The sequence below is a fragment of the Mytilus californianus genome, unplaced genomic scaffold (genome assembly GCF_021869535.1).
Source record: "Mytilus californianus isolate M0D057914Y unplaced genomic scaffold, xbMytCali1.0.p SCAF_2, whole genome shotgun sequence".
NCBI classification, from domain to species: domain Eukaryota; kingdom Metazoa; phylum Mollusca; class Bivalvia; order Mytilida; family Mytilidae; genus Mytilus; species Mytilus californianus.
The window spans coordinates 48,857,091-48,878,457 of NW_026262668.1; the positions used below are offsets into that span (position 1 = coordinate 48,857,091).

General features: G+C 30.5%; 2 protein-coding genes across 4 annotated transcripts in view; one reads left to right on the top strand and one right to left on the bottom strand.

Moving 5' to 3' along the window:
- Window positions 1-21,367, top strand: part of LOC127729914 (INO80 complex subunit D-like) — a 325,825-nt gene that overhangs the window by 40,372 nt on the left and 264,086 nt on the right. The gene's annotated exons all lie outside the window — the stretch shown is intronic.
- On the bottom strand, window positions 1,041-3,210 carry LOC127729931 (uncharacterized). Its single transcript, XM_052237914.1, has 3 exons — window positions 2,913-3,210; window positions 1,980-2,123; window positions 1,041-1,711 (listed from the first exon to the last, which is right to left on the bottom strand). Exons 1-3 carry the CDS (start codon window positions 3,121-3,123, stop codon window positions 1,551-1,553), a joined length of 516 nt encoding a protein of 171 aa, XP_052093874.1. The 5' UTR covers window positions 3,124-3,210; the 3' UTR covers window positions 1,041-1,550.

Here is a 21,367-nt window from a genome sequence, read left to right on the forward strand (position 1 = left end):
TTTAGGCATGTCTTTGAGTCGTTTTTTGGAAATTTTGAAAGTTTATTAGCGTCTCTACATATGATGTTCGGGTGAAACTGTTTCACTTTTTTTTATTGTATAGAATTCAAGATTGATCTAATTCATTTTACATCGTGCTCATACTGATGAAGGATATCTGTTATCCGAAATATTTATAGTTACATTTGTTCGTTTATTGTCATTTTTTGGTGATGTTGTACCCTTTTAGACTGGTTATATATATAAACAAGTCTAAATTGAAAACAACGTTCAAATATATATATATATATATATATATATATATATATATATATAAACAAGTCTAAATTAAAAACAACGTTCTATATAAATATATAAAAGTCTATAAAAAGGACCAACCAGCAAATTTAATATGTACCGGATCGTTTAGAATAGACGATACTGCGCAGATAAGGAAAAAATTATACAAGTCTGAAGATTTGCACAATGGTACTAATATAAGATGGTAATATACGAAGATGATGTTATAAAACCGTGTTGACAAATATTTCGGCTTAACAAATAGCCTTTGTCAGTGTCAATAATTTTAACAATACTAATTGTATGTGTAAAATAGCTCAATAATACAGGTAAGTTTTGGTGTAGTGATTTAATCCCAAATCTTGAACATCATAATATAAAACAAAACTCGATATTCAATAGACGTGACTGTGTATATATACATCCCAAAATGAGTGTAAAATAAAACTGCTAGTATTTCTTATTGATGCCGTTTGGATGATGTAAATTTAGTTCCTTTATATAAAAGCTTTCCCGAACCTGTCGCTGAGCATCACTCCAGTGAATGTTCTGTTCAATCACTAGGATTTTCATGCAGTTAAAGTCATCAAGTTTATGACCCGACTGTCTGAAATGCTGACTAACTGGGAGAAGTGGCTTCTTAGAGATATCACTCCTATGGCCATTGAGGCGTTTGTGGAAAGGCTGCTTTGACTCACCAACATATTGGAGGCCACAAACCGAACATTCTAGAATGCCTTTTTTCTACAGAAAAAATGGTGTATACCCATATCCTCTTTTATTTACAGAAAACAACGTCATCAGTTAAAGGCTATACTACAGAACACTTGATGTACTATGATTTTAATTTAATCCCTCCCGATAGGGATTAGCATTTGCAAATTTAAGTCAAAGAACCCTTTTCATTTTTGCAATCGTTTTTATGAAAAGGTAAAGAAAAACAAAACTAGTTTTACATTGTACAATATTAAAATGTACTATTTCAAGGAAATAAATAAATTTTACTACACAATACAAATAATTTTGTTATTTCAACGAAGGCTTTATCACGGTTAAATCAAAACCTTTTTCGGTATGTTAATTTTTTTGTATATTTATTAAAACACAATTGAATCACTTGTCGAGGCCAAACAATATTGATGCAACAATGGCGATGATAGCAGCAATGATGACAAAAGCAAACGAAAAATGAAGATGTTCCATTAGTTAATAAAAAAGCACTGTCGTAAAACTTATTTTGTTTGTTATATATTTATCAAAACTCAATTGAATCACTTGTCGAGGACAAACAATACTGATGCAACAATTGCGATGATGGCAGCAATGATGACAAGAGCAAACGCAAAATGAAGATTGTCCATTTGTAAACTGCCTATCTCAGTACTGTTTATTTTTGCTCCATAAATACACACCCCGAGTAGGATAAATGCCGCTGAAAAAAAGAAAAACATCGTTGATATGAACAATCAGAAAAATATCGGTCCTTGAATGTATTTTTTAAGTCTTTACAATAATATCATAATTTCAATTACTAAGCAACGAATTACAGTATTTAAAGGAATAATTTATCTGTTCATTTAATGTATTTTCATTACATACGCCTTTGTATGTTTATAATCATAATATGATGTTGTTATCAATTGAAAGTTTTAATGAAAATAATTGTTTTGGTTTAAAAACCTTCCAATTATGTTAATTACCTGCCGCTGCTAGACATCCAATGCCAACAAATTTGAGAACTGGTTTATCTTTTAAGACTTTCAATTTGATGATTACAACAACAGCAGCAGCCAGTAGACACAAAAAACCAAGTGTTTCCATAGCTTGAACGGCTTTGAACCATGCTTTTAATAGGTGAACAAAAAAGCATTTAAATAAATGAGCATACATTCCATATTCCGCCTTTTCCGAATCAAATTTTAAAAATTAGATATATATAGTATGTAGCATTACTCTAAAATGGCGGAAATTGAATTTCAATAAAATGTATGATAATGAGTAAGATCAAGATATCTTGAAGATATCTTTGTCACTGGTGATGATAGGGATTGTATTTTTCAATAAATACTAAAAATTTGTCAAAAATTACACATTTGACTGATCCATCTGTAAGTAGAAATATCACCAAAAATATGATACATTATTTAATAGTACCTTTAAGCATATTCAGAAAGCTTCCATACTTTGATTTTCGTTTAATATTGAATATCAATTTATAGACACCATGTCTGTTTGAAAATAACTATGTCGGGGAAACAAATACAAGGGAAATTTTGATTTACCACCCTAAAAAAACCTACAGAAAATCAGCGTTGTTACTTAAATGTTTAAGTTGCAAGAACTCAAATTGCCATATTTTGAAAGAATTATACTAAAAACATGATGAGATCAGCTAAATACAAAATTATTTCTCATTGACGACTTCTGTTATACCATAGATCCGAGATTGATATTTCATCAAATCTCCATAAAGTGCGCTAAATGTTTTATGAAGTGTTTGTGTACAGGACGATATACTGAGTTGATGTTGCAGGAAATGATGTAACTATATTTTGTTATCATATTTCTAATAAAAAATGTGTTTTGATCAAAGTCTCAAACCCGACTCTCCTTTTTTACTTAACGTTACTTACATTCCAAATCAAAAGTGTCTCCTTGTGTTCCACATACTGAAGTACCAGATCCTGAATAACAGTATCTCCAAAGTCCTGCGTTAACTTCTATACCATTTCCACTACCAGTAGACCAGTATGGAGAAACGAAACCAATTAAATCTAAAACTGCAGCTACAGTTGTCAAAACAAAGCCAACAAATGTTAGAAGGTTTATACCAGCAACTTCCATTGTAAAATCTCTAACACCTTAATCTGATTTCTGTCTAAATATCTATACAATTGGTTAAATCTAAGGAGTGTGTTATATTAATAATATGAACAGGGTTTTTATGTCCTGAGAAAAAAAACCATATTTGATCGTAGCTAAGCGACGCACAATATCATCAGTTTTTGCAAGATTGCGGTTATTCAAACTTCATTAAAATCTTGCTTTATCTATTCAAGCAGTGATAATTATGAACGAAGAACACCGTGATGATTGTATCACGTCTGCAATTGTGGTAGGCATTTAATTTTCAAAATACCACATTCTTTTCAAACAGATATACATATCACAATGATTTCCAGAAAATTGAACAGTTTGGTTCTTATTGTATGTTCAAATTTTCAGAAAACGAAAACAGGTTAAGGTGATTGACCGGAACGTGACATGTTTGAGATTATTGTATTGTTTTCAACATTAAATCAAATCATTTTACGGAGTAACTTTTAACCTGTCATTGGTCAGTTTTGAAACGCAATTTAACTTTTATTTTTGTTTGTCTTATAAGATAAATCTTATTGAATATTATGAACTTTCATTAATATTTATCTTTGACAATTATTTTGCTATAGAAAAAACCATGCAGTGAATGCATTTTGGGGGAAATAAGTAGTTTTTTTTTTTTTTTTTAATCCCGGTTTCTTTATCTTTTAAGATTTAACAAACTTTGATAAAAAAAAACAATTTCGGACACCGAGCTGAAACTTACATCTTGGTATCTATGATGAGTTGATTTACATTGATCTAACTGAAACTTAATCAACATTTTCAAGTATTAAAGTTTATAACTGAATTTATCTGAAACGTTTTTGAGATGGATCTATGAAAGGTTTGTATTTTTCAAGCATTTTCAAAATCCTTTCTCTTTGATACATCCCAGTTCTAATATCACATATAACCTTCGACATATCTTTCAAGAAATTATGTAAAGAGGCTTACGGTTTTAAAGAATATTTGATCCGCCTTGACTTTTAAGCAAACGCATATTTCAGATTGCTTCCGTGAACTGATCTTTAGATAGTCACTCTTAACTTTATCTAACTTTTAGAAAGCATGGAAAAGTATTTTGGGAGATGTGGCTTTTACGTCCTTCGTTCCCTGATGAATGCATATGGAGTTGATGCAAATCTAAGAAAATGTTTATTATTTTGTTTGTCTAAATTTAGTGACTGTGTCAGAGAAGTATGATCTGAATTTGATCGGTTAATTAAAGATCAAAATATCGGTTGTTGATGCAAATAATCATATTAGTCCGTAATAAGGTTGACAGATTTTTGTATGATACACGATCCCCACAGGAACTCGAATCCATCTCTGTTTCGCATTAACCTTTTGCTCTAGCTTTCGCGAATAATGTGTAACACATTACTCTATGATACACAAACTTACTGTTACTCGTTGCTCTAAGGTATTTATGTGAACTCTATGGTACGCAAACAAGCTAAAACGCGTTTCTCTATAGCGAACTTGTCAACAATTGCATTGTGACCCAAAAGGCCCTTCATACATTTTTGAACTTTTTTCAACACCGATTCGGTAAAATATTGGTTAATACAGCAAAACTGAAGTCGATGACAATGATAGTTTTTTTATCAACATGGAAATTTGTGTAGCAACATCATATACAATTTAATAAAAATCTACGAAATGAATTTGGAGATTTCAGATTAACTTAAAACTTTATGTGCATTTTATACAAATGTTCATCTATTTAAAAGATTTCATTCAGATATATTTCAGAAAATATTATTTAAAATTTTACTTTAAGTTTAACATGAAGTGTATGCAAAATATTTTAAAATATATTTGATATGCTCATTACATGCAACTATAGCTTGACCTGAATTTTTCATACATCTAACAGTAAAGAGCAGCAAAACCAATTAAATCGGAAACTCGACAACAAGTAAGGATATTTGTTCCTGCAATTTTAAAATTCAAATATCACTTTTTCAGTAGCAAAGAACATGACTAGAAATGTAAGAACTCAAAGTTTCTAGAATAAAAACAAATGAAGTATATTCAGCTGTAAGTACAACAGAACTTTGCACAAGGACAAACGAACTGTATAGTTGAATGTATTGTTAGATATACCGTTTATCTTATCTTTTTGTTTTAAACCTATTTAAAATTATACAAAAGAATTACCACTACAACGCCATCTGTTACTATTTACATTGTAAGGCTATGTTTTAATTTTCAATTAGATCAACCGCGATTTTTCAGTGGGTTTTCAATTCTGGAATTCCTTACATAATTAAATTTTATTATTGGTATGTCTTTTATCAGACAGTCACGCATGTTACCCGATTTTACCAATACAATCCCGCCTAATACACAGTTATCATTACCCTCATTGTTAGTTTGTCAGTCAGCTATTATGGATGAGTGAGATATCGTATGGAATAGGAATGAATATGGGTAATTTTAAAAATGTCGAATTTTCGGAAAACCTATTTCTTTATTGTTCTATGTAAATGAGAAAAAAAACATATAACACTTTATTAATAAGTTGTGTCCGAAGCGCTTTGTGGATTAACCTTCATCAAAATGCCAAGAGTAATTTTCTTAAGTGAATGATATACTAAGTACTTAACAACGTGAGGAACTTTAAGACAAAATTGACCTTAAAGAATAGTCAAATACCCTAAGGTCAACTTTTTCTAAGGGAGTTGGAACCTTAGTTTTTTTTTAAACACCGATGTAATATTTTTCTACTAATCAAAAATAGAAAAGGAATATTCAAGAAAGAGTTAGGTCTAATTTCCAATGTGTTTGTTTCACATCAGGGCCATTTTCAAAAAGATTTTCAGTCTTCACTCAAATACTTAGTATCACTTTGCAATGTGTGTTCTTTTAGGTTTTAACAATATTATTACTTATTTCTAAACAGATCATGTTATTAAAAACACCAGGAGATGGCGAAATACTGCAATTATGTCAATGTTTTAGTACTTGGTGTTATTAAAAATTGTACCAGTATAATATTTTTATTGTCATATAAACATAATTAGTGTGTGACAAAAACAAACAACAAACACAATACAGGAAAGAAATAAAAATTCTATCAGAAATGAACACATGGAAAAAATTATAAGACTTATAAGAATGGAAGAAAACCAAATTTATGTTGGAAGTCAAGCTATGTATTGTCGTTCGGATACACACATTAATTATTTTGGTTAACAACGTACTTCGATGCACAATATGACCAAATGTAAACTTACAATTTAGTATCAAAATGCCTTTAGCTACAATATGTAGAATTGAATAGTATTTGAATTTTATGGAAATATGTAAAATGGTTGAATTGTTTTGAATATATACGACAATGACTCTTTGAATATTTAATTTCCTGTGTAAATAGGGTTTGGTACCGTTAGATTTTGATCCTGTGAGTAAAACAAATACATTATTTTGCTACTGCTCTATTCGTCCTAATTAAATTCAATTCTATGTAACGACTTCGTAATATAAAAATCAGTGTGCAATTCAGTCAAACTTTTTGATTTTATGTATTCCTATACAAAATGTTCAAATTGATAAGAAAAAAAAAACTTTCATTTCCTTGAACCATAACAGGGCCTTAATGCGGGCCTTATAAAATCAAAAACAGAGTATTTAATTTACAAAAGCGTTTATAGAAATTTGTCTATCCTGTATCTATGGATAAATTAACAGGAGAGACTATATTTGTTTGAAACTTATTCATAGTGTATAAAATTAATATGTTATTTATGTTTAATAATCCATACTCATTTAAGGGTAACAACATCTTTATCTTCGAAAGTTAGCATACACACTATGCAATACTGCTTATTGGTAATATGATAGACAATTACAATACATTTGGTAATATTTTATATATATCACAAACGTACGTTCCTGTTTCTAAAAATAAAGTGACTAACGTAAAACACATTCGGCACACATCTGTAGAACAGTGATGAAAGATAGCGGATTCTGCCGAGGTTTGCCAACTGAAGTAAAACAATCACGATGTGAGAGAAGTACCGGATATTGTTTTTAAAAGAAAGAGGGAGAAATACGAACTTTGAAAACCAATTTTTAGAGATATTTTTCGATACAACATGGACATTGACAAATAATCTATAAATACACAATTAAAAAGTACTTATATTTATTTTTCTTGAAAACCACTTAATTGTTCAAGAAAAAAACAAGCTAATTGTTTTACATTTGTCATTTCGTTGGCCTTTGATAGCTGACTATGCGGTATGGGTTTTACTCATTGTTGAATGCCGTACGGTGACCTATAGTTGTTAATTTCTATGTCATTTGGTCTCTTTTGGAGATTTGTCTCATTGGCATTTATACCACATCTTCTTATTCATATAATAGGACAACTCTCCACCAGAGAATGAATTTCATAACAGTGTGTACATGGACACCTGGTATTTAAATGTTATCGTGTCAGGTCACTCGCTGTCGACAACAAAGACTTCAAGCAATTACAGTATGTTAGGGGCTTTTCAATAGGGATGTCCATAATTACTATCTTTACACATGTCCATTCATAAAATAAAAGTTTTTGCATGAAAGTTTATAGGAATTTGTTTTGAATATATTTATATAATCACAACAAAAAGTTTCTTTTGAAAGAATAAGTATATTCAGAGGTGATATCACCAAGTAATCTAGAGAGAAAGATATTAATAGGTTTTTTCTTGCACAAACAGTCTGTGGCTCATTAAAAAAAATATGAAAACATATATTCGTAAGACTTGATGTAAAGTAACCTACGATCAATTTTCAAACTAAGATTATTATACCACCACGGAACAAAGTCCTGTAGGATATAATGTTTTAAAACCGTCCGTCTGTCCGTTAGTCCGTCAGTCCGTCCGTCCGTCAGGCCAGTTCTTGTCATCGCAACTCCTCTGAAACTACACTACAGAATTTCATGAAACTTTGTAGATAACATGGACATACTATGTAGATGTATGTGCTTTTCAAAAGGAAATCATGATAATTTTTTTTAGGAGTTATGTCTCTTTGAACTTAGAAATTTTGCCCAAAATATACTACTGCAACAGTTTGTCAACGCAACTCCTCTGAATCCACATGACAGAATTGCATCCCTTTTATCTGAGAAATTTTGGCCTAAGTTATGAGTTTTTCAACTTAGGTATCTGATGATATTATGTTTGGCAAGTGACAATATGGGGCCGTGGGGTATGTGATCATGCTCCCAAAAAATGTAATAGAGTATCGAGTTTTGTTTTATTTGATGGAGCTGGGATTAAATCAATAGACCAAAAGTTACCAATATTACTGAGCTATTTTACACAAACAATTAGTATGGTAAAAATTATTGACACTGACGAAGTCTATTTGTTAAGCCGAAATATTTGTCAACACGATTTTATAAATCATCTTCGTATGTTTCGATCTTATAATAATATCTTTAGACTTTTATATTGGTTTCCTTTTCAGCGCAATATCGCCTATTCTAGACGATCCGGTACATATTAAATTTGCTGGTTGGTCCTTTTTATAGACTTCTTTATATGTATATAGGTGCATGCCCTGTGTGTCGTAGCTGTGTATAATTTTTTTATTTTAAATAATTATCTTAATTACAACCCATTGGCAGCCGAGATGTTTCGTCGATGTGTTATCAGTCACACAACACAGACTGCTAGGACGGGGTTCGATTCCCAGTGAAGGAAAAAAAAAACAAGTTGCTTTCTTAAAAAAAAGGAAAGCAATACGTAAACCCGAGAAAGCTGTTAGTTCTCATGGTAGAGGTGGTATAGATAAAATGAAAGTCCAATTTTCATGTGAAATGTGACTCTGTGGCATGCAACTTATAAAAAAGGTTATGGTTTTTGTTCTTAATAGTAACATACCAGCTTTATTATGACCTATTGTATACTAACAAATAATTTGATTTGATAAAACATCTCAAATTTTAAGAATTTCCTAAAGTTACTTTAATCAATCTAATTTTTTTTTTATAGGAAACACTTAGTTTTGAAGAATATTCTAGTTTTATGAATACCTGAACATGCTCTCAAAAGAACCAATTCGTCTAAAAATCATACCATCGATACCATAATTTTGCACGACAGACGCGCGTTTTGTCTACAAAAGACTCATTAGTGACGCTCGAATCATTATGACCAAAAAGGCCAAATAAAGTATGAAGTTGAAAAGCATTAAGGACCCAAAATTACCAAAGGTTTTGCCAAATGAAGCTTAGGTAATCTATTCCAGAGGTACAAATCTATAGTCATTCGAAAATTTTTAAGTTTATAATAGGACAGTCACTCAAAAAAGGAAAAAGAAATGCGAAACAACTAGAGGTCAGAATACCTAAATGATGATCATGTTTCAGAGTCACATGTCATCTTACTACCTTGGTCTTAATTCAGATTGTAAATGCAAAAATGAACATTCCGCGAGTGAAAATAATTATAGAATAATATTGAAAAATATTCAATGAGTGACCAAACAACACATTAATTCACGAATGCGCGTAGTGCATGATTTAATTATTAGTGTTGTTCCGTCACAAGTTGAATTTTTTTTTATATTTGAATTCTTTTATTAGCTATTATTTGCATTACATTGACGATGGGCTTTTAAATGGAAATAAAGTAGAAAATGCAAGAAACTATACCTTTTTCTTCGCATTCACAATTTGCTTTGGTGTAACGTCAATGACAACGTCTTGACAACACTTATTTTGGTATGACGTGAGAGGAGTGAAATTATCGAGTTTATTTCAGATGTGAAATTATTGGTTTTTATTTCATTGGGAAATCACGGTAATTCATGCGCAAGAAATGGTAAATAGAAAGCATACGCACTGATATTCTGGATAAGATTATGCATTTGCGTCATCGCGTATATATATTCTAGGCATAAATCTAATGTCAGTTGAAATTCCAAAATCGCACCACATTGCAAAGATTTAGATACTATAAGGTTGAACTATTAAAAACAGAAACAAAAAAAATTGAACTTTATAATTAACATACATTCCTGATGGATATTTTTTTTTATCAAATCGATCTCTTCTTCAATGCAAACTTTATATTTTATGAATATATTGCTATACAAAATATAAGCAGATAATTATAATACCATACTTAAACTATATAACATAAGTTACGTAACGGTAGTACTTAAATGATTTTTGTAAAATAATACTTGTATTTTTGTGAAATGCAAGGATTTACTCCTTGTGAATTGTTTAAGCTATCTAGAGTTTAAATTTTAGATACTAATTTATTTGTTTGCATCCCTGATAATTTGTGGTCATCTGTTGCATCTATATAATTTTCATAAATGTGTTCACTGTTAAAACCTGTGGGACATAATATAAAGTTATTAGTTATATTCAACGATAAATCTAGCTTCTGTTTAAATTCAATATTAATGAAATTAAATATTTTTTATAGAAATTTCGTTTTGTTTAATCTTTCTTTTTTCCGACCACTGTGTTTCCGACCAAAGATATAAAAAATTAACAGAAATAATGTTTTGTTAATTTTCTTCTTGCTTTCCGACATTTGCTCAGGCTGTGATGGCAATACAAAATATCCCGTGTTAATCTTTCAGAAATATTCAGATTGTTCTAGTATTTTCAGTATACTATTCCCAGGTTTATTGTCATAATGCACATACCACGTTGTATTAAATTCTATACACACCACGCCTACAGAGACCGTCGCAAAAATTAAATTATATAATTGCGTTATCCTTATACTTGATACTTACTAAACATTCAATCAAATCATACTATGTTTTCTCAAACGGCGAATAGGTTGGAATATACAAATAATTTCTTTACTGCAATCTAGTCTACATTTTTACTTTCCGATTTACAAATAAACTTTGATTGTTGAAATATACAATGCCATGTGGTACCCTGTCCATACAGGGACCGTATCAAAAACAAAGATAACTACATGCATAAATGATCGAACTTTTTCTCGACTTTCCGAGAATCTTGTTTCCGAGGATATCTGAATGGCCATATACGCTACCAAAACTCACTAATATATAGGCGTGAACCCTCAGGGGTTAACACAATTACAAAAGTTAAGTTTAGATTAGAAAATACTTAGTTATGTTTTATTGATATTTAAAGCCCAAGGTTCATAAAACATGACAAAGTATTGTCTGACCAATTCAGAACATATTCACACAATCGAGTAACATTACAAAATTAGCCTCTCCCGTTGTTATAATCAAACCTTAATATGAATTCACTTTTTATAATTTGAACTTGAAATTTTTTTTTGTACCTAAATGATATCACTTTTTTCAATTAAAAGTAAAATTGAACTAGAATAGAATAATAAGGAAAATGATAAAAATAATTAAATAATTTGTATTTATAGTTTTTTTTTTTTTAAATTACCGAAATTAACTGTTAAAAAAAGTTATCATTTGCACGACAAATTTTACTTTTAATTGAAAAAAGTGGTATCATTTAGGTGCAAAAAATATTTTTACCTTGAAACTACCTTTTTCCTAATAATTATTTTTTTTTCTAATACAACATCTATTCAATTTAATTTGTTGACATTCAAGGAATAGATATTTTTAAAATGTAAGCATTCCAGGAAGACACAATTTTTTCCATAAATGATTACCAAATTCTTAGATAAAATTTGTAATTCATTTTTACACTTTAAGATGTTTTTTGGAGAAAAATACGAAAAATAGAATTTAAATCAAGTGACCATACTACTTGAATGTTCCATCAGCAAATGTGCATTCCAACAGAAACGTTTCAAAGAATCTCAAACCAACAATTGTAGTCATACTTTTGATATCATTGAATAAAACGAAGTTGTCAATGCTACAATTTCTTGTATTTTTCTGAAATTCTTTTTCAGTTTGTTTTGTCTGACCTAGATACAGCACCACATTATAAATATCCACACTTCTGTATGCAACACTACTTGAACTTATTCCATAAAGTAATGTATTTCATGTACCACAATTTTTAAAGACTAAGATATCTATCAGTTTAATAATTGATTGTTGGTTGCTCAATGTCCAGTGGAAAATATTACATGTTATGAGCAAGAAGAGAACAAACTAACAATACCCAAAAAAGGTAGGTGTTGTAAAAGGGGTCGACCTGGATGAAGGGTAGGCAATTTGGAATGCCACTAAAAAAGGGGGTAAAGTGGATAAGGCTACCAACGGGCCCTCAAACAGTTTTTTAAGGGTCTTAAGCGTACAGGAAGCGTGGCACTATCATTCTCTATCTAAAAGAAGATTCGGATGTAGCGTCCACATTCTGACTGGATTTTTTTTATTAATCTTAAGAAAATAAATTTCCTCATTTAAAAAAAAATCATTGCATCCAGAAAAATGGTAATTTTTCCTTAGATTTTAATTGGAAGGCTAAGCTTACCTGCACTAATTATAATAACTGCTTATTTTGACTACACTTAGTTTTAATCAGACACTATTCCTTGAATGCCAACATATTGTTTACCTGTATTTTGTTGGCAGATCTAAAGATGTAAGCCTTCAAGGAATAAACCAAATAAATACGAAAGAAAACATTTTATTTTCAACGTACAATATTGAATACTATTCAAAGGAATTAAAATTATTTTACTCCAAACATTATTCACAACTTGTTATTTCATGGTTAAACCTTAACCTTTTCGGTGTGTTATATTGTTTACAATATAGCAAAGTGCTCTCGACCAATGAAATTGTAGGATTGGATGCCTCTTAATTGTGAAGAATGAATGTAAATCATGTTCTTAGTAAGGGATTATCCTATTATTTGGGTCTATTTACAGTTCAAAACAAAGAGTTTCTATAAATGAGTTACAACTGCCCCGAAGCACATTTATCAGATTGAAAGGATTCATCACACAGTGATTGGAACTGACTAAAAGTTGAATTGTGAAACAAACAAAAATCTCAAAATAAGTTGAAGTTTACTGGTGCAGTAAAACTGGTACCATGAAATTTATTATGCAAATATTAATAACTTCAAACTACTTAAAAATTAAACAATACCAAAGCAATGCAAAAAAAGAAAAAAAAATCTTTCAGATAAAAAATAACCTAAATCTTTATCTTTCCAACTTTGATTACTTGATTAGCGGTTGGGAAGAATAGTTATTCCCAATATTCCGATAAAAAAATTTAAAAAAACAGGAATTTAATTTTGAACATATTAAAAACCGTTAAAAGCATTATTTTTGAACATTTCCCTGACATAATGAAATAGTATTTGGTGTAAAAAGCCGGACCAAAATATTGGCTGTGAAATAAAATTTAGTTTTAACTCAAATGCATCAATTGATTTAAACTGTAAATAAAAAAAAAGATAATTCCTCACTAAAATATTACATGATTAACATTCATACTCACAATCAGGAACCATATACAATTCCTACCTTTCTTTCTACTGTCGTGTCACCTAATATCTATAACGGATTTTTTTTTTTAAATATATCCCAAACAATAAGAAAGTCCTTACATCACTAAAAGTAATCCATAAATGACATGCCGAAAAAGGAAGTCACGTATCAATTATAAACATTGCACTGACAATGAAACTAATTCTTGAATAGATCATTTGAGCCTTGAGCACTTTACAATATTCTAAGTTTGTAAGAGAATGATAATCACTTACTTCATGATAAGTACTCGCTTACGCTCGTACTTAATCATGAAGAAAGATATTATCTTTCTCTTACATATACTAGTTTTATACTTTTTATATTAAAAACCAATTGAATTAGTAAAGGAAAAATACGACAGTATCAGGTTCGCAATAATAAAAACTCGCATTCATAATTTCAGCAGTGATTTTCTTTCATAAAATTTTCGCATTCGCATTCGCATTTTTGTCAGTGGTCAAGGTTTCGCAATACTAAATGCACGCATTAACAATCTCTGTATTGTAAGTACTTATTGCCGCCTAAACATACGGATGCAACAAAGGTGATGGTAGCAGCAACGATGACAAAAAAGAACGCAAAATCAGTATTGTCCGTTCGTAAACTTGATCCTTTTTCTTTATATATACGCACACCAATCAGGATAAATATCTCTGAAAAAGAGCAAAACGCAGTTGATATGAATAAGCATAAAAAGATCTTTGCCGAATCAAACTTTAAACTAGTAAAGCATTAGTTTAACCTAGTAGAATTTGAACATCAAGAAAGTATGATAATGAGTATTGTCAACAAACTTGAAGACATATGTGACACTGGTGATGATAGGGATTGTACTTTTAAAATAATACCCACAACTTTATAAAATCTATCAAAATTGCACTTTTTATCCAATAGTAAGCTAAGTAGTACTTTGAAACAAAATACAGAAATCTTTCATACTTTTAGTTTTGGTAAATGTTGAAGATGTAAGTAAAGACTCGCTGTGTGTTTGAAATGACAATATTGGCTAAACAAAGAGATGGGAAAGTTGGCCATACATCCTTCTAAAATGAACCTCGAGCAAATCCGTGTTTTACTTAAATATGTTGGTTAAAACAACTTATAATAAATTTCCAAATTATTTGAAAGAATTTTACTTTAAACATGATAAGATTTACAAAAACATAATTATTTGTCATTGACGACATTTGATTATTTTTCTGTAATACCAGAGATCCGAGATTAATATTTTGTCAAATTTTCCATAATGTGCGCTAATTTTTGTGTGTAGTGTATAATATACTGAATTCAATTTTTTTAAATGACAAAGAAAATGATAAAACTATATTCTGTTGTCATTTTTATCCTAAAACAGTATAATTGGTTTAAACAAAAATTACAAAACCCCATTCATCTTTTATACTAAATTTTACTTTCATCCTAAATCTCTGTCTCCTTGTGAACCACAAGATGTGACATTTACTATTGTTAGACAGTATCTCCAAAGTCCTTCGTTATGTTCAAGATTTATCACTGCCACAGATATTGATACAGATTTTCTAATTCATGTCCAATTTTGGGGCAACAAACCCAATTGCATCGAAAACTGCAGCTACAATTGTCAGAACAAAGCCTACCACTGCGACAACAATCTTGTGATTCATTTAACACCTTAGTTTGAAATCTGTCTGAATATCAATGAAATTGGTATTATTATTATTAGAGTATTGGAGTGTGTTATGTTAACAATAAGGAGTGGATATTTATGTACTGAGAACAAATATATATAATCGTAGCTAATCGACAAACAATTTCTACATGATTGCGGGTACATGCATGAACATTTTTGAAACTTTGCTTTATAAATTCAAGCAGTAATAATGGTTATGGACGTAGTCACGGTCATATAGTTTCATATCTACAAAAGAAGTACCATATATGTAACTGGAGGAACACAAATAGGATTATGTCACGTCACAGTTATGTTAGGCATTTAATTTTCAAAATTTCACATTCTTCTCAAAATCAATATACATATCATAATGATTTCCATAAAATTAAACAGTATGGTTCTTATTGTATGTTAAAATTTTCAAAAAACAAAAACAGGTTAAGGCGATATATAAAAACAACTCATCGTAGATACCAGGATCATATTTGACCAGAACGTGAAACATTTGAGATTATTTTAATATTTCCAATATCAAATCCAAGTAATTTCACAGGGAAACTTTTAACTTGTCAGCGATCGCTTTTGAAACGCAATTTTAGTTTTTTGTCTGATAAGATAAAACTTTGAAAATATGATGAATTTTCAGAAATATATATTTGCACTTATTTTACATTAAGAATGAACCATGCAGAGAATGCATTTTGGGGCAAATATGAAGTTATTCTTTTTTTAAAAGCATTTTTTTCTTACATTGATTTAACTGAAACGTAATCAACAGTTTCAAGTATTAAAGTTTATAACTGAATATATTTGAAACGTTTTTGGGATGGATCTTTTTTTTTGTATTTTTTTCGAGCATTTTCAGAATCCTTTCGCTTTACTAACTCCCGGTTCCAATGTAACGTATAAACTTCGACATGTCTTTCAAAAAATTTTGAAAAGAGGTTAACGGTTTTGAAGAAAAAAATATTCCGCTTTGACTTTTAAGCAAAAGAATTTTAGATTGCTTCCGAGAGCTGAATTTAATGAGATAATCACCCTTAACCCTATCTAAATTTTAGAAAGTTGGAAAAGTGTTTGGGAGATGTTGCTTTTACCCCTCCGTTTTGAAAATCTTGCTCTTTGATGAATCCATATGGAGTTATGGTCAATCTAAGTAGATGTTTTTTTTTTTATTTTGCTCGTCAAAACGTCAAAAAAACAAACAGAAACAGAAGTCACTGGCAACGACTATTTTATATCAACATGGACATTTGTGTAGCAACATCAAATACAATTTAATAAAAATCTATGAAATGATTTTGGAAATTTTATTAGCTTTATGTGCATTCTATACGAATGTGCATCTTTTTAAAAGATTTCATTCAGTTACATTTCAGAAAATATTATTTCAAATTTTTAGTTTAAGTTTAACATGAAGTGTATGCAAAATATTATAAAAATATTTTCTTTGCTCATTGAATGCAACTATAACTTGACCTGAAATTTTCATACATCTACCAGTATGGAGGAGCAAAACCAATTAAATCGAAAACAGCAGCAACATTTGAAAAAATAAAAAAACAAAAGTAAGGATATTTATACCTGTAATTTTGTAACGTCGTAAATTTACACCTTTTTTTTATAATCAAATCAACTTTTTTTCGTAGCAAGGAACACGACTTTAATGTTAGAACTTTCTAGAATAAAAATAAATGAAGTGTATTTCCGCTGTAAGTACAACAGAACTTTGCACAGGGACAAACGAACTGTAATTGAGTGTATTGGTAAATATACCGTTTATCGAATCTTTTTGTTTCAAATCTACTTTATTCAATTTGACTATTAGTTCTTTTATACAAAAAAAGATACCATCCGAACGTCATCTGATATGACACGTGTAGATTATCATTGTTAGGTTATGAAATTTCGATTAGATCAATGGAATGCACGTTTATTCAGTGGGTTTTCAATTCGGGAATTCCTCACATAATTAAATTTTATTATTGTTCTGTCTTTTGATAGACAGTCACGTACGCATGTTAACCGATATAACCAATACAAATCCACTAAGTACACAGTTATCATTACCCTAATTTTTTGTTTGTCAGTCAACTTTTAAGGACGAGTGAGGTATACATGGTATAGTATGAAACAGTTATGTATATGGGTAAAACTAAATGTCGAATTTCGGTAAACCTACGCTTATTTCTTTATTATTCAATGTAAATTAAAAAAAAAACACACTTTAATCACTAGTTGCGTCCGATGCGCTTTTGTGGATTTACCATCATCAGAATTGCTAAAAGTATAAACCGAACGCGAATGATATAAGTACTTGCAAACGTGATATATAGCTATATGACCAAAAAGGACATAAAAAGAATATTCAAATCGATCAAGGTCAACTGTTTATGAGGGTGTTGTAACCTCAGTAATGCATAACAGTATATGGAGAAAATTCAAAAAAGAGTTCCCGTGAATTTGTTTCATATCACAGCCATTTTCAAAAAATCTTTTAGTCCTTACTTAAATTCACAGTATCACAGCCCCAAAATGTGTTCTTTAAGGTTTTAACAATATTTTTGCTAATTTCTAAACAGATCATATAATTATAAACACCAGGAGATAGCCACATACTGCAATCATGTCAATGTTTTAGTACTTGGTGTTATTAAAAACGTACTAGTATAAGAAGGGAACAAACCCCAAATTATGTTGGAAGTCAGGCTATGTATTGTCTTTCTGATACAAATCAATTATTTTGGTTAGCATCGTCCTTCGATGCAAAATATGTATAAATGCAAATTTAGATAAAATTGAGAATGAAAATGGGGAATGTGTCAAAGAGACAACAACCCGACCAAAGAGCACACAACAGCCGAAGGCCACCAATGAGTCTTCAATGCAGCGAGAATATCCCGCACCCGGAGGCGGGCTTCAGCTGGCCCCTTAACAAAAATGTGTACTAGGTCAATGAAAATGGACGTCACACTTAACTCCAAAACATATAAATGAACTAAAATAAAAAAACATACAAGACTTACAAAGGGCAGAGGCTCCTGACTTGGGACAGGCACACAAATACGGCGGGGTTAAACATGTTTTGTGAGATCTCAACCCTCCCCTATACCTCTAGCCAATGTAGAATAAACAAACACACACCAATATGCACAGTAAAACTCAGTTTAAAAGAAGTCCAAGTCCGATGTCAGAATAGGTAACAAAAGAAACTAAGCAAAATGAAAATGAAACATAAATTAACAAAGGACTACAAGCAGTTACTGACATGCCAGCTCCAGACCTCAATTAAGCTGATTGAAAGATTATGTCTTCATCATACGAAAATGAAGCACAATCCCTCCCGTTAGGGGTTTAGTATCATACCATCATAAAATATATGAGTAGAACATAACCCGTATCATGCCAACAACTGGTTTTAGAATAAATGTGTTTATTTCCGATGCAAAGACCCTATGAGTGAATCAATATTAATACCAAAATATGCCATCTTTTTAATGACCTGTCAACAGTATCGTAACTATATCCCTTCTGAATAAGTCTGTTTAAAGGTTTGGTTAGCTTTTGAGGTGAATGTCGACATTTTGTGCTTTGTATAGAATATTACCATAAAAGATTAGATGTGAAATACCTGAACGTATAAGATGTCTTCATGTTGATTTATATTTACGAATGATGTCCTTGTACCGATGATAAAATTTAGTAAATGTTTTAACTAGTTTGTGATATCGAAAACCCTGGTGTAATAATTTTTCAGTAATACAGAGGTTTCTTTCGTTAAAATCAAATACGTTGTTATATACACGAGCGAATCGAACAAGTTGAGATATATAAACACTATAAGATGGTGACAAGGGAACGTCACCATCTAAAAATGGATAATTAAGAATAGGAAATGAAAAATCATCTCTTTTATCATAAATTTTGGTATTAAGCTTCCCGTTAAAGATATAGATATCAAGATCCAGGAATGGGCAGCGTTCATTGTTAGTATTAGCTTTATTTAAAGTCAGTTCAGCAGGATAAATCTCTTTAGTGTACATACTGAAGTCGTCATTATTGAGAGCCAATATATCATCCAAATATCTAAAAGTGTTATTAAATTTTTGTATCAGATGTTGTTTTGATAGGTCTTTGCTGATAAATTGTAACTCATAACAATACAGAAACAGGTCCGTAATAAGTGGTGCACAGTTAGTCCCCATTGGAAATCCGATAACTTGACGATATACGGATTCTCCATATGAAACAAAAATGTTATCTAGTAAAAATTCAAGAGCAGTAATCGTATCAAAGCAGGTCCAATTGACATAGTTCTTTTTTCTGTTGTTACTGAAAAATGACCTAAAAGAGTTAGAACATATATATTCGCATTCTGATTTTTTAAATGCCCATTTAATTAGGTGTGTGATTTTTTTCTTAATAAGATTATGAGGCAAAGTGGTATATAGGGTAGAAAAATCAAAACTTTGAACAGATTCGAAATCACCAATATAAGCATGCAATTTATCAAGTACTTCCAACGAATTTTTAACACTCCAAAAGTAATTAATTCCACTATTTTTAAAGGCCTTATTTGAACAATTCATTACCAGGTTTTTGATTGTACCAAGTGTACTAGTAAGTAGAATAGACAGTTTAGTAGCGGAACAATGGCTTGTAGACGAAATAAATCTATATTTGTAAGGTGTTTTGTGCAGCTTCGGAAGCCAGTACATAGTTGGAACTTTCATTGTATTTGGTTCTGCTTGTAAAGAAGTAGCTAAAAGTTTATGTTTGTTACAGATGTCATTTTCCGAAAGAGGAGTCAGTCTGAATGTTGGTGAATTCGTGATTTCCTTTTGCAGAACCTCAATGCAAAATTTACGTCAAACAATAATGATATTATTAGCAGCCTTATCAGCCGGGACAAAAACAAATTCCTTGGCGAGTTCTTTTAGCTTATGTTTGATACTAGAAATAGGGCTATTATGGTTGTTGTTAGGAGTAAAATGTTCTTTAAAATGTCATTTATGTATCAAAATGCCTTCAACTGCAATATGTAGCGCTGAATAGCATTTGAATTTGATGGAAATATGTAAATTGGTTGAAAAATATTTAATGTATGCGATATACACTCTTTGAATATTCAATTTCCTGTGTAAATAGGTTTTTTGTACCTTTAGATGTTGACCCTGTGAGTAAAACAAATACATTATAAATTTGCTACTACTCTCGTCATCATGATTAAAATTCAATTCTATGTAACGACTTTGTAACATAAAAATTCGTGTGTAATTAATTATTACTTTTTTATTTTATGTATTCCTATACAAAATGTGCAAATTGATAAGTAAAAAAAATCATTTTCTTGGACCATAACAGGTCCTTAATGCGGGCTTTATCACTGCAAAAATGGAGTAATAAATTTACAACCGCATTTATAGAAATTTGTCTATCCTGTATGTATGAATTTAGTAACAGTAGAGAGTACATTTGTTTGAAACTACTTGAAATAGTGTATAAAATTAAAATGTTATTTATGTTTTATTATTTTTACTCATTTAAAGGTAACAACATCTTTATTTTCGAAAGTTAGCATACACAATATATGATATACAATTAAAATACATTTAGTAATATTTTATACATTGCAAACGTACGTTCCTGTTTCTAAAGATGAAGTGACAAACGTAAAACACATTAGGGTAGCGGAATCTGCAGAGGTTTGCCAATTGAAGTAAAACAATCACGATGTGGGGGAAGTACCGGATATTTTTTTAGAAGAAAGAGGGAGAAACACGAACTTTGAAAACCAATTTTTAGAGATATTTTATTCCGTACAACATGGACATTGACAAATAATCTATAAATACACAGCTAGAAAGTACGTAAAACCACTTGATTGTTCAAGAAAAACAAGCTAATGAGACAACTCTCCATCAGAGACTAAATGACGTAGAATGTTAGCAACTACGGCCTTCAACAATTAGCAAAACCGTTAACACATAACAAGCTATAAAAGGCTCCGAAATGACAAATGTAAAACAATTCAAACAAGAAAACTAACGGCCTAATTGTTGTACCCAACAATAAACGAAAACCAAACATGACATACAGCATCAAACGAAACCCAAGTCCGTTTCTTAATAGCCGAAAATTCCTA